Source organism: Bufo gargarizans, chromosome 5, assembly GCF_014858855.1.
Source record: "Bufo gargarizans isolate SCDJY-AF-19 chromosome 5, ASM1485885v1, whole genome shotgun sequence".
Classification (NCBI taxonomy): Eukaryota; Metazoa; Chordata; class Amphibia; order Anura; family Bufonidae; genus Bufo; species Bufo gargarizans.
This window is the reverse complement of record NC_058084.1, coordinates 345,527,118-345,541,841: the sequence shown is the minus strand read 5'-3', so window position 1 is coordinate 345,541,841 and position 14,724 is coordinate 345,527,118. Positions and strand designations below refer to the sequence as shown.

At 43.2% G+C, this 14,724-nt stretch overlaps 1 protein-coding gene across 5 annotated transcripts in view; it reads right to left on the bottom strand.

The window, feature by feature from the left end:
• Positions 1-14,724, bottom strand: part of CPVL (carboxypeptidase vitellogenic like) — a 112,816-nt gene that overhangs the window by 16,391 nt on the left and 81,701 nt on the right. For all 5 annotated transcript variants that reach the window (XM_044294678.1, XM_044294679.1, XM_044294680.1 and 2 more), the window contains one exon: positions 11,716-11,898. In XM_044294678.1, the coding sequence (XP_044150613.1) occupies positions 11,716-11,898 (183 nt within the window). The remainder of the gene's footprint in view (positions 1-11,715; positions 11,899-14,724) is intronic.

Sequence of the window (14,724 nt, the reverse complement as noted above, 5' to 3'; positions counted from 1 at the left end):
AACCACAGTGATTTGTTTCTACTGATTATCATCTGTATCAGCGAGGTGGAAACAAAAGCGTATTCTTCCTACAAATTATTTTTCCATCCAGGTTATAAAATAAGTGTACAGGACAACACAGTAAAATGAGAAAAGGAGACTTGTAATCTGCTGGGGGCACTCAAAGAGAGGAAGGAAGAACTGGATTTATTTCATGCGATTACAGAATTACAGTAACGCATTTGGCATACAAATTACAGAGGATCCATCAGTACTCCAGACATTTCTTTTCTGAAAATTCTGCGTTGAACCAGTCCTCCGTTATTCCCGCTAGAAATGTAAGAATAAACTGACTAGGTGTCACCATGCTCTTTGTCAAATGGGTTTGTCCCTATACAGTTTGACACATTCAGTATTGATTGAACATTGCCATAATAAGTTAGTAGGGACCCCCCCCCCCCCCCCCCAAACTGGAAACACTCAGTTGTCAATTTATTCAAAAGCTTATAACAGGAATGATAAAGGAATGGCACAGAGATAAGGAAAACAGAACTCAGAATTGTTGTCTCATGGAGAACATAAGTATGGTTACTGTATACGGCAATGAAAATGGCGCAAAGTTTGGCCATGTTCATATTACATTTCCCAAATTGTAGCATCCATCTATAAACCATGTATTTGCACAGAGTATTAAGCAATATTATTTGCTAAAGGGAACCTGTCGCCACCGTCTCGAGTCCATTAATTTTTTTATTTTCCTGCTGCCCTCCATTTCCCCCTGCTGTCAGTGCTCTAAGCTGTGCTGAAATACACTGACAGTACTGCTGTGCATGCCTACTGGAGTCCTCTTCATTACGTTAATGCGGCACAGCAGTGTAGACTGTGTTTCAACACCGCTATGAGCGCTGACAGAGGAGGAACAAGGTTCAGTAGGAAATTCACAATCTGGACACTTTGGGGCATATTTATTAAGACCGACGTTTTAAGCCCATAGCCGGTGGTGGATCCACCGAAGTTATGAAGAGGCACAGGCAGCGACAGCTTCCTTGCTGGCTTACATTTAGACCTTTTTCTACGCCTCCTGGCCCGTCCCCTTCAGTCCCACGCCCACAATTTTAGACCTGGGGTGAGCAGGGCAAAGTCGCAGATAGTGGAGCAACTAACCGTTGCTCCGCCATCTCCGCCTGATATACTGCTAATATAAGCATATTTCAGTATAATAAATAACTCCTACTCAAGTAGTACTGCAGATAATAGTCCAAAATCAAGGTGACCGAATCCCTTTAAGGGGGCTGTCCCACAAAAAGTATTCTACATTTTATAAAGCAGCACTTCGATCCTTTTGCAAATTTACACCTGGCAAAGAACTGAACAGTGGGGCTCAGCATAGAGTGCGGGGATTAAAGGAGTTTTCCAAGGTTCATAATATCGATGGCCTAGATTCCGGCTCTCTGCCGTCTGACCAGAGCCATGCCTGTTCACAAGAAACACCAGGATATGATGCCGCACTCCTATGGTCTAGGTATATAGACGATGTGTTTTTTCTGTGGCAGGACACTATTCCGGCCTTAGAAAACTTCCTGGCTCGTCTCAACCAGAATACACGAAACATCAGACTTACCTGGAAATATAGTCTCAGCAATGTCGAATTTCTGGATATAATGATCATTAAGGGATCTGATGGTTACCTGTCCACCGATCTTTTCAGAAAGTCCACTGCCGTCAATGCCCTTCTCCACGCCTCCTCTGCTCACCATCCCAATACGATCCGGGCAATACCGACAGGGCAGTTTCTCAGAACTCGCAGGATCTGCTCAAATGATAAGCAGTTCAAACAACAAGCTGATGTGCTGACACAACGATTCCTCGAAAGAGGGTACCAGCATGACACCATACAACGGGGCTATGAAAGAGCTAAAAAAACATCCAGAGACTCCCTGTTGGTAAGTAGAGTTGATAAAAGGAATAATCGGGATACATGTGTAAGATTTATTACCCCCTTTAACTCGAAATGGAGGTACATTCAGAATGTCCTGAGGAGACATTGGCCGGTCCTCCACACTGATGGTGATCTGGCGGTATGTCTCCCCACATATCCTCAGATCACGTGGAGGCGGTCACGTAACTTACGTGACATTCTTACTAAGAGCCATTATGTCCCCTCACCCAAGGGGAGTATCTTCGGCAGTAAAGGTCCCAAATGGGGGTCGTTTTCTTGTGGAGCATGTGCCGCCTGTAGGTTTATGATCCGTTCCACCGCCTTCAGTGACTCCTCTGGTCGTAAAGACTTTAAGATCGTACATTATATCAATTGTAATACTGTGGCTGTGATATACCTCCTCACATGCCCATGCAACCTCTCTTATGTCGGTATGACAAAGAGAGCTCTGAAGATACGGATCTTGGAACACGCTTGTAAGATCCGAGCAGCGGCAGAAATCCCAGAGAAGGAATGGGAGTCACTGCAGGCGGTTCCACGACACTTTCGCAGGTTCCACGGGTCCGATCCAGGGGGGTTGACGGTGAGAGGTATTGACAGAATTCACCTAGGGTCTAGAGGTGGCAATATTAAAATGGCTCTACTTCGTAGAGAGACCCGGTGGATTGTCAACCTCGACACCGTCACCCCATATGGCCTCAATGAAGCCATCAGTTTTTCTTCCTTTCTATGAATATTGCGCAAATTTTATTGCAGGGTATATATTATTATTTTTGTCTTTTTTATTACACTGTATTGTTTATAATATTGGTATTATTATTTTTCTTTTCGAGATCACGTTATTCATTCCTGTGGGGCACTGAGGACGATGGATAGAATTACCTATTAGGATGACAGGACCACCACAGGAGAGGACGTCTGCCAAGACCTTCTAGCAACATAATCATATGACATCGATTACCTAATATTAGGTCCTTATTTTGATACGATGTCACCTTTGGGGAGTCCCTGTCCGACAATCGAATTGTCGTTGACATATGGGCAGGATTCCGTCCATTGTGGCCCTGTTCTCATCTTGTGGATCTGTGTGGGCTCCGCTTGGCCTCGTATACGGTTCCTAACGACGCCTGCGGTGCCGTTTTGATCGCCTTGTGTCCTTACTGTCACTGTTTATATTGCCCTGGTCACTGTCTTTTACCTTGGCAGATGGGGGGAGGGGGGGTGTCTCGGCTGTCCCCGCCGGCGGCCTCTTCCGCCGGTGGTGCCACCCGATCACCCCTTCTCAACCTAGGACTTTGTTTATGCACTTTTTGTTTTCTGCTGGATGGTTGGTTGGGTGCGCCCGTGTCGACCCCGCGGGCTACCTTCTGTTGCCCGGGGGACCGCCCCGCGCGCCCCCACCACCATCACAGTGGGTTTACACCATACAATTTTATCCTAAGGAATACCAGCAAATGACTGTTTTTTATTGAAATAATTGTCTTATTGCACGTACTGTGCAGTTTCACATGGTTATTCTATTAATGGAGAGATTGCATCATTATGTACATGGGGTACACTATGGCTCCATTGGTACTGATAGCACATATTTCTGCAAAAAACTCTTTCATCTATGTGCATTGATGATTGTATATACCCCATTAACTACAATAACCTTATCTGACAAGATCCTTCACTCTTTTTCTTTTCTTTTTCTTCTTTTCTTGATACATAGTATTATATATTTATTGTATGGCCACGATAGTGGTCATTTATGTGGTTTTATTGCCACGCATTTGTTCACAATATGCTTATAAACATCATTACGATGTATGAATGATAGCGGCACCTCTTCAGCCCGCACTATTATGGTCCTATTTATATGGATCCGCATGTTTCTTAAATTTACACTACTACTGGTGAATATGAATATACACGTAGAGTCACATTGAGTTACCAGCTACTTTTATTGCTGTCAGGTATTATGTCTTGTAATCTTTTTCCATTTATATATTAGTCCTTTTGTGCATGGGGCCCGGTGACAACGTGACAGGTGGACTTTCAACCATATTTTGGCAATTATGCGATCCAGCTTTATCCCTTTACCTCTGTGGGAGACACAGATTGCGGTCCATCTGCGTTCCACGGGGGTCGCGGGGCGCGCATGCGCTGGGCGGCCTCATCACGATGCGCTCCGACACGTCTGCTACTTTCGCCGCGCATGCGCGGTGTGCGGATGTGGACGCGCAGAGTGATGACGCCGCCTATCATGGAGCCTCCTGCGCCCGTTTGTGTGGTTCTCAGATGCGCCGAATGTAGGTAATTGCAGTCCATTGCCCCTTCCCCCTACATTCCCTATATATACCCTGCCCACACATTAGTTAGTACCTCCTGACGAAGCCGTGAGGTGAAACGCGCGTCGAGGTCCAGCGCCAGGGTCTGTCATTTCCATCTTCACCATGACCTCAGGTACGGTCTGCATTTAGCTTGACTATTGTGTATGGTTCCCCTGCACGGTCTTTGCCGGGTCCCATGCACTTAGGCGTACACCTATGGTACCACCTATGTATAAAATTGCATTATTTACATCTAATTTTTCACCCCAGGTTTGTCATTAATATGACTATATGGGGTTGATGGTGCTGTTTACATCGAGTGTATGTAGCTACGACTCTGGGTTATAAATTGTTTGTGGTACTGGTTGTGCCATACCTGTAATTAGGTTAACAGCACATTTAGTGTTTCATTGGCTGCCCAGAGCCCTAGCTTTGCCTCACAATTGACCGTACCCGAATGCGCATTATTTTGCGCTATTTCATGGTGTCTTTTTGAATTGACTCACTCTGTGCTTCTCCGTGTACTGTATTACAACATTCCGTTGTTCCCCATTTTTTATATTCTATAATAAATAATATATCTTTTGATACAATATTCCACTTGTTTTGTTTTTGGTTTACTCTGGACGTGGTACAAGTGGTTACTATAGCTGTCTTAAGTGACAGAGCTGCCTTGTTGTAGGTTAATACCATGCCTGTTCACCGTTCTGACCCAGTGCTGCCTGCCCTTACCTCTGTCTGTTTCCTGACTATAAGGATTGCCTGATCCCTTGGGGCTTGGCAACGGTGTCTCTGACCCCAAGGGTCAGCAGCTAACCACACCACAACTTTTCCAAGAGGTAGTGGCCCCCCTGCAGTGAAGGCCCGATCCCCGTTTAGGGGTTAAAGGGTGATGAGATGTTTGAAGGGGTTGCAGCACTCTGGTAAGCGCTGTGGCCTCCTTGCAGCATATTAAGCACAGTGCCGTATAGTGGCTGTGCTTGGTACTGCAGCCCAGGCTCATTCACTTGAATGAGACTAAGCTGCATATAGGTCAAGTGATTGATGAACGGGATGTCACCAGCCTAGTAAAAGGCTGCAGCGCTCACTCGAGTCGGACCCCCACTGATCTAATATTGTTAACCTATCCTGAGGATAGGTCATCAATACTGTACACCCTAAAAATCAATTTAGTGGGTAAAAAAGAAGTTAAAAATTGCATAACATTTCATAAACATTAGTGGGGGTGCCAACTGCTGGACCAAGGTATTTGTCAGGAGATTGTACAAAAGTATTGGGTACATTTAAGACAAAAAATGCGGATGCAATCAGCGGCAGTATTTGTGTTTGCTCTTGTCATCACAGTCACACAGCGGACTCTTAATGTCACCCTGTGAGCCAGCAGCATCACCCCTGTGTTAAACTGTGCAGCAGATGGAAGCTGTAAATATGGTTTCTATTTTGTGAGCTTCTTACGTTCTTGTGCTTCTAAATTAACCCTATAGTCATATGGCTGGAAAAAAATAAAAAATATATCCTCATAACTCAAGTCTTTAAAAAAAATGGCCCAAGATCCCAGCTGTGACTTTATTTGGAGGCATGTCGACTGTTACTGTGTAGGAGAATAAATCAATTAATTAATTGGGACTGAAACGTATCACTCATGACCGCAGCTGTATTCACACAGGGGACTCAGGAACCCCACTCTCATGACTGGCAGGGGATCCCATCAGTTGGACCCCCACCGATCAGAAACGTATTATCCTGTGGATTCCAGAGAAGTTAAAAATCTTGGGCCAACTCCTTCAAAGCTTCTGCACAACACATTTCTGCTCTATGTTGAAAAGGGGTCACTAGTGCGAGTAGGTGGTGGACTCTTCAGACTTCCTATAGTATGGTGCCCTAGAGAGGATTTCCCTTTGCAACACTTTCAGTTTATAATAAGAAACAGATTGGTCGGCATGGGTTGTTTATACAGTCATGCTGCCTCACACACAAGTTTGGCGATACCCGGTATTGCAGGCCAGTCCCACTAAACTTGAATAGTATTAAGCAACATACTAGACACATACTGACATGTTGGTTGGCAGAGTCCAACCATGTTGGACTATTCTGAGGATACAACCTCAATATTTAGGAACCGCAAAACCCCTATAAAGGCTACAGTTATTGTTGACCTATCCTCAGGATAGGTCATCAATACCAGACAGGTGCAGGTCAGACATCCTATACACCCATAATCAGCTTTTTTACCTCTGTGGCTACCAGTGGTTGTGTAGTGGCCAGGGAGCTTCTGCTCTGTACACAATGTCTGTAGCCCAGGGAACCCTTTTAACTCACAATGTTATATTGGCTTCTGGATCTTAAAGAGCATCTTTCACCATGGTCAACTCTATTATACCAGGTATTCTGCCTTGTAGGGTTGATCATGGCAAATTAAAATGAGCCCTCTATTGCTGTAAACAGACGTGCAATTGCAGCATAATCTTTACTTATATAATTAAGCAAATGAGGTGCTTGGAGCACCAAGGGGCTGGACTAGCTTCTCCTCCACTTCTCCCTGTTACCAATCCCTCTCATGGCCTTATTAACCTCCCTGGCGGAACAGGTGTGGACCATTCATACTGACATCTGAACCGCATAAGGCAGAACTGAGGGGGGAAATTCAAATCAATAAACTGACATACAGTACACACAGTGATACAGTGTATTCTGTGAGGATTACACTGTATCAAACCAAATCACCCAAGATTTGTCCCTAGGGATCATTTTCCAGTGCCCTGCCTGCCCATTTTCTGTAATTTCTGTCTTGAAATTTTTCATCCATGGCTTCAAAAAAGCGTCAATTGAGTGCAAAAGAAGTTGTAGACCAGATAAATGACAGCGACAGTGACTTAGAAGTACTCGCTGAATTGAGCGATAGCGATTCATGGGGAAATTCCTCTTCGGCGCTGATCAGACAAGTGGCAGTGACGAATCTGCACCTGAGCTCAGCGATGTGCGAACCTGGTGCCCTAATGACGGTGGTACGGGTCAGGCAGCACCCCCAAGATTCCCGTTTACTGGAACACCTGGTATCAAAGTAGATGTTGAGCACAACAACACTTTGGCATACCTACAATTATTTCTGACCGATGAGGTAATTGAAAAAATTGTTACGGAGACAAACCGGTACAAAGAGCAACAATCCGCTACTCTGTGACACAAGTTTTCAAGAAGCAGAAACTGGGAACCAGTGACCAAAGATGACATTTGGAAATAATACTTCAGGAAAAGGTGGGAAAATAGTTGCAGAAACGGTATTGGACCACTAATAAATGACTTGCAACTCCATTTTTTGGCACCATCATGTCAGAGTACAGATTTTCCCTGATTATGAAATGTTTTCACTTCACAAAACAATGAAGAATTTGAGGAAACTACTCATCCTGCACCAAAACTAAAGAAAATTTGGCAAATATATCAAATGATTGCAAAGAATTTCCAACAGACCCACGCATGTGTCAGAAAGAGACAACAGCATAGATGAAAGTCTAATGGCCTACAAGGGACGGCTCAGTTGGATGCAGTACATTGCATCAAAGAGGGCACGATTTGGCATAAAATCCTATATGCTCTGCGAATAGTCAACTGGCTACATTTGGAATTCAGTTTTATACACTGGAAAAGGCACAAAATTCAATCCAAAGTACAGCGACTATGGAATGTCAACATCTTCCGTCCTCACACTCATTGAACCATTGCTAAATCAGGGCTATTGTGTAACTGACAACTTTTATACATCTCCTGAACTTTATGAGTTTCTTCTAAAAAAAAAAAAAAAAAAAAAAAAAAAAAAAAAAATCGGTGCCTATGGAACAGTTAGGGCTAACAGCTGTGACATGCCATCAATGTTTGGCAAGAAGAAGCTGAAAACTGGAGAAATGGTTGCCTGGCAGAAAGGCAAGATGATGGCACTGCGTTGGCATGACAAAAAAGATGTGTTCCTAATGAGTACTGTTCATAATACCTTGACTGTTATGGTACACGCGAAAGGTGGGAAAGAAGTCATGGAGCCACAAGTAGTGATAGACTACAATAAAACCACGGGAGGTGTCGACAGACCCAACCAAGCAATTACATTCTACCCAGCAATGCGGAAACAGCAAAATAAGTACTACAAGAAGATCTTCAGGGATCTTCTTGAGCAATGCTTGTGGAATGCCCACATTCTGCACAGAGAAAAGAGTGACAAGCCTCTGGTTCATTCTGACTTCATTTGGAAAGTTGCTGAACGGATCTTTGTGAACCACCAAACACCATCAATGGCTGTGAATAGACCTGGACGTCGTGCTGTTGATGTTGTCAACCTGGAACGCCTAAATGGTCGTCACTTCATGGACTACATCACACCAACCGCAAAAAAGTCAGCACCTACAAGGATGTGCTTGGTTTGTTGCTCAAAGTGAGATGATAATAGAAAGAGAATCCAAAAGGAAACCAGGTTCCATTGTCTCGATTGCGACGTCGAACTTTGTGCAGTCCCATGTTTCAAAAATTTTCACACCCTGGGGGTTTATTGAACCAATATGCAGTGTCTATCACTACCGGGACTAGTGATGTTGCACCCTTGTTTGACAAATTGCAGTTTTTTTATTTGATTACATTATTGAATAAAATTATATTATTTTTTAAAATTATTTATTGTATTATAAATTTATGATTTTGTGTTTCAAACTTTATCATAACTGGAATGTCTAGTAGACTTTTGTTTAGACATATTTAAGTGAGTTATTCCTAAGAATTACAGGCCTATAATATAAAACAACAAATTTCCATGCAAAACAATGTACTGCTTTTTCATCACATTATACACTGCTTGTTTCCATGGTTACGACCAACCTACAATCCATCGGTGGTGGCTGTGCATGCACAACATAGGAAAAAGCACCAGCCTGTGAGTGCTCCCATGGTCCTGGCCACCACAGAGGCCAGTGCTTTCTCCTTTATAGTGTGCAAGGACGACCACCACTAATTGATTGCAGGCTGGTCGTAACCCCTGAATACAAGTAGTGTATAATGTGATGGAAAAATGAAGCCAGCCAGCAAAGGAAGCAATACGAATAATATCAATACATTAGTATGTGGCTGGTAGGAACTATATCTACATGATAAATGCCATGATAAACTGAAGTGAGACATCCCCTTTAACTGATGGTAAAGCCTAAAGAAGCGACTTGTATAAGCAACACTTCATTGGCACATGTATGCTTGATCTCAGGAGGCTCTCCCCACTAAGGTATGTACTGCTCCAGTATTGAGCATGTCAGTCTCCTCCAGGAAGAGAAGCTTCTGAAATCAACCTTGCATGTGCAGATAAAGCTTCGCTGGCCCAAATGCGAGATTACAGGGCCAGGGGTCCTAAGAGTGAGAATGCCTGGCCCTGTCAATTAAGCCATAATAGGCAGTGGTGTAGCGCAGGTGGGCCGTGGGGGCCGTTGCCCCGGACGCCAAATTGTAGGGCTTGCCAGGCAGCAGGAATTTTAATGAGGGCCACGGGAGCCTATGGATCCCGTCCCCTCCGTTATGCCCCTCCGTACCTCTACAATTTGGGTAGGGTACAAAAAAAAAAAAAAACTTGCCTCTCTCCATCACAGCTTGTGGCGTCCCGGCGCAGGCGGTCACGAACGCAGGAGGTCACAGTGAGGTAATCGTGACAGAGTCCTGCATCGCTCTACTGCCTTCTAGGCTTCAGGCCACGAACGCAGGAGGTCACAGTGAGGTAATCGTGACCGAGTCCTGCATCGCTCTACTGCCTTCTAGGCTTCAGGCCTAGTAGGCCACTAGGCCTGAAGCCTAGAAGGCAGTAGAGCGATGCAGGACTCGGTCACGATTACCTCACTGTGACCTCCTGCGTTCGTGACCGCCTGCGCCGGGACGCCACAAGCTGTGATAGAGAGAGGCAAGTATTTTTTTTTAATTTACCCTACCCAAATTGTAGAGGTACTGGGGACACTATGGGGGTGGGGGAGGAGCAGAAAGAGGAGGACCACCGAGGACATCATACAAATGAGAGTGGAGTGGCCATTACATTATTAACAAAGAGGGGGCCAATACATTAAAAATGAAGAGGGGCCATTATATTAAAAATGAAGAGGGGCCATTATATTAATAATAAAGAGGGGCCATTATATTAATAATAAAGAGGGGCCATTATATTAATAATAAAGAGGGGCCATTATATTAATAATAAAGAGGGGCCATTATATTAATAATAAAGAGGGGCCATTATAATATTATTATTATTATTATTATTATTAATAATAAAAAAAGAGGGGCCCATTATATTAATAATACTACTAATACAGAGGGGGCCATTATAATATAAAGGGGGAATAATATTATGGGGAATGGTGGACAATCTGTATGGCTCTAGCACAGTATGGGGGGGGAGTTGCAACAGGATGACAGTGTTGAGACACCAGGAGGGAGAGGATGATAGCAAAGTGAGGAACCTAAAAAAATATTCTATGAAACTCTGCAGAGATGAGAAGCAGCTGAAAAAAGGTGTCATGGTGGTCTTATCTCTGAATGAAGACACTGAGGAAAGACTACACTCAAGGGGACGTCACTGGATGTAACAGGTATGGTGCTGTATTCTACTGTATATAATAATGTTCATCCACATATCTGTTTCACGGTAGGGTTGGGGGAGGAGATTGAGAATTTGGCCCACCCTGCCGCATCCTGGCCCCAGACTTCAGGTCACACTGTGCGTGTTCTGAATTCTGGGGGCTCACACCCATCTACTACGTTATCTGTACACGGAGAGTTATCACGGTTATCTGTGGTGTTACATAGGACTGCAAGTGATCTACTACATTATCTGTTAAATGGGGCGTGCCCACAGGCTGGGGGGAGGGGGTGCAATTTTTGGCCGATAATAGGGAGTGGAGATGGGAGAAAGGAGGAGGTAGGTGCTTTGAGGAGCTAGGCAAGTCCCTTGGTGCTCTAAGCACCTCATTTGCATACGATAAGAATAAAAGTAAATTTTTTTGCTGCAACTGTAGATCAGCTTTCAGCAATTCATATAATTCACCATGATGAACCCTACCTGGCCGTATGCTTGATCATGGTCATAGAGGCACTTGATGCAATTGATGGCTTTTTTGTCTGAGGTGACTGATTGCAGATTATTGACTAGAGTTTAGGCTTTGACATTTGCCAATATACTCCACCAACAGCTCCACAGCATTTAGGTGGCTTCCCTAGAACTCTCTCTTTAGCATATGTGCCAGTGACATAAAGAGATATTGATCCGCTGTAGTCATGACCATTCTGCTGGACCTTCATCATTACTTACAGAGCACCTTTCTTTTGTCTCTTACACAAGATTTTGATATAAGGGACAGGGCTACTGACCAAGTATTGAGAAACAAGTTGACCATGCTTCATAAACCGCTATTTCACCTATGAAAAACACAGCTTCCATTTATGCCATATCCATCTCTTATCATATCTTACCTGAGCAAACTCTCCAGCCACGCGGACATAACCGGCCACCTCAGTATCCGTTGACCTGATCTTCCATACTGATCGCTCGGCTTTCTTATACTCTTCTAGCCTTGACCAAGGTACAGTTTGCAGAAACCGTTCAGTAAGAGGAGCAGCCACTATAACGTCGAGCTGACCACTGTACATGAGGACCTGATGACAAAGCAGAGAATAAATACAAGATATATTTTCTGGTGTAGGAAAGCATAGTTTGTCATAAAGAGCTCATCTGAATTGTTAGGGGTGTATCTGAGGACATATTGTTTTCTATTATAGTCAGAATTGTGAATGCAGCTCTGGAGGATAAGAAAGGCTGTAACTTAGAATCAGTACAAGATCATACAACACGTTGTCAGAAAATGACAGCTTTTATGCAATTAATTTATTATTTTATTCCTTTATATAGCGCTTACACATTCAGATACTGTCATCGGTCCCTGTCCCCATTGTATATGATTGTTCTCAACAGAACATCATTTTACAGATTATCTAAGGCAAAGGAGCAAACACTTTAGCTCTTTAAAGTAAAGCTCCAAGCGTTGAGACTTTTAGAAGCTGCCTGAACCTAAAGCACCATAACACAATGGGGGGAATTTATCAGGAGGGTAAAACTTTTAAGACAGTTTTGCATGAGTCTGTCTTGGTGTACTTTATGTCACATGTTTAATAAATTTGTCCCATCCTTAAACCTAACACTTTTGTCTAGACAACCTACTCCAGTTTCCCTACTCTAGCCTCCTAATGGAGTGAGATTGCGACTCAGTGGTAAATTTGGAGTGAAACTCATTAAAACATTAAACTTTACGACACATATTTCAAAAATGGAGTGGTGTACAAAATGCAAAAAGTCAAAATTTTTGCGCTAGCAAGACAAAAAAAGGCTTTACATGACGTTTTGATTTCAGAACTCTGGTGTGAAGGCAGGATAAATCAGGGCCTATGAATATATGTCCCCTACTATTTTTCCTATTGAGCTTTAGCAACACTTTGGATATGTTTGGAAATTTGGCCACTCCATATGAAAAATGACCATAATTTATCTTTGGTTGAACAAGGTTCTGTCATGAAAAAATAAAATAAAAATCCTTTTCTATAACCACCCTATTAGGACGACAGGGGTGCCACACCCAAAACCTCTCTCTCTCAATCTAAGCCAAAATGGAAAGCAACTCGGAAAGAGTGGCTTTTAGACTCCCTTTATATCTCGTTTTGTTTTGAGATGTTGGGAGAACCACATAATATCTCTGACAGAAGGCTACGACATAGCTCACTGTATAGACATACAAAGGATACCTAGGTACTCCTTTTTTATTTTTTATTTTTTTAAAGCAATATAATTATTATTATTTTTTTAACCGTGTTCCTCACCTTAGGAAATCATAGTAAACCACACAAACAAAGTTATGCCAACAAATACCGATCCACCGTATGTCAAAAGGACAATCTTGTATACTATGAGTGCATGGAGCCTACGGATGTATCAAGGAATACTCACATCAGCATGTATAAAATAGATAGTGCCCTTTTACACAGTCCTACAAAGCAGGAACTGATTGTGAATGAGACAGTTCATCATTTACATGCAGCACTGATTGCAAATGTAAGTTACAATAATAATTTATTCATATAAAGTTTCCTTGTTTGTCAAGGGCACATCCCTGTTCACACAGGACAAGGATATTGGTGGAACATGAAAGACAAAATCATCTGAAAGGTGAGCATTTGGTCATCAGTCACTGGTCAGTGGCACCTTAACACCTCAGGCCAAATATCGGGAAGGAGCATTTGTAGGAACGTTAGTTTCCCGATAATGGGCTAGACCCCTGGCTGGTGTAAAAGGACCTTTACTCCAGTGGAAGAGCGACAGTCAAAGTTTGGTAATCATGTTTTTACATAGAGGTGACAACTAATATATGGAGCCATAATATGGCCATGTGCATGAAGCTGGGTTCAACAAGACCAGTAACCCCTTTTTATATATGCAGGCAGGTTGCAGGGGTTAAAAAATTATAATTATAAATCTCACCTGTCACCAATACTCCGGTTCTCACGCCAAGCTCCCTCTTCCTCCTCCTTGCACTTGACTAGAAGTGTGACCGCTACCACCACCAAGGCCATTGAGTGGCCGGCAGCAGTGATGTACATGTAGACAGTACATCACACTTCTGGTCCAGCAGGGCATGGAAGTGGAGAAGGGAGCTGGAACTGGAAGTTATGTTTATGTATGCGCTGGATGGAGCAGTACAGGGTGGGGCAAGGAGCACAGCACAGATTAACAGCTGGGGTATACAACATTTTTGGGAGAGCTTGCTCACACCAGCATTGTGTTTTCTGCTGTCAGAGGAACAGAAAAGGGGAAAAACGAATCTGTTAAATAGAAGATTCTTTCCATCATGTTTCCGTTATTTTTTTTTTGCAGAAAAAAACAAAAAAACTGGACTTTTTCTCCCATTAAAAAATAACAAAAACCTGACAGAATGGACACAAACTGAGAACAACTGATGCTCCAACTAAACCATCCAACCCATTTCCCCCATTTTTCTGCTCCTCTGATGAAACAAAAATACTGAAAACACAATGCTGGAGGTAAAATAGGCCCCAGATCTAGCAAAACCAATTGTTGTATGCAACTTTAGAATTCATGTCCCCATAAAGATACCAGTTTCTACAGAGAATGCAGTTGCTCCTTAGCAATAGTTTGGCTTCATGAGAACCTGAATTCTTCAGGAATGTTAACAATAAGCTTTTTGTTGCTCGTCATCTGTGCTTCTCACAACACGGATAGTCATGTCCCACAATCACACACGCTACAGATGGGAAACTGCTTAGGACAATGGGGCATAATAACAGTAATGACTTCCATACTGCTCTGCGGCATGTAGTAATGCTTGTATCCACAGTGCTGACTAGTTTTGAAGAGTTGCATCACGTACAGTATTTGTACTCCAAAATGCAATCAACAGCAGGAGTGGAAAGTAT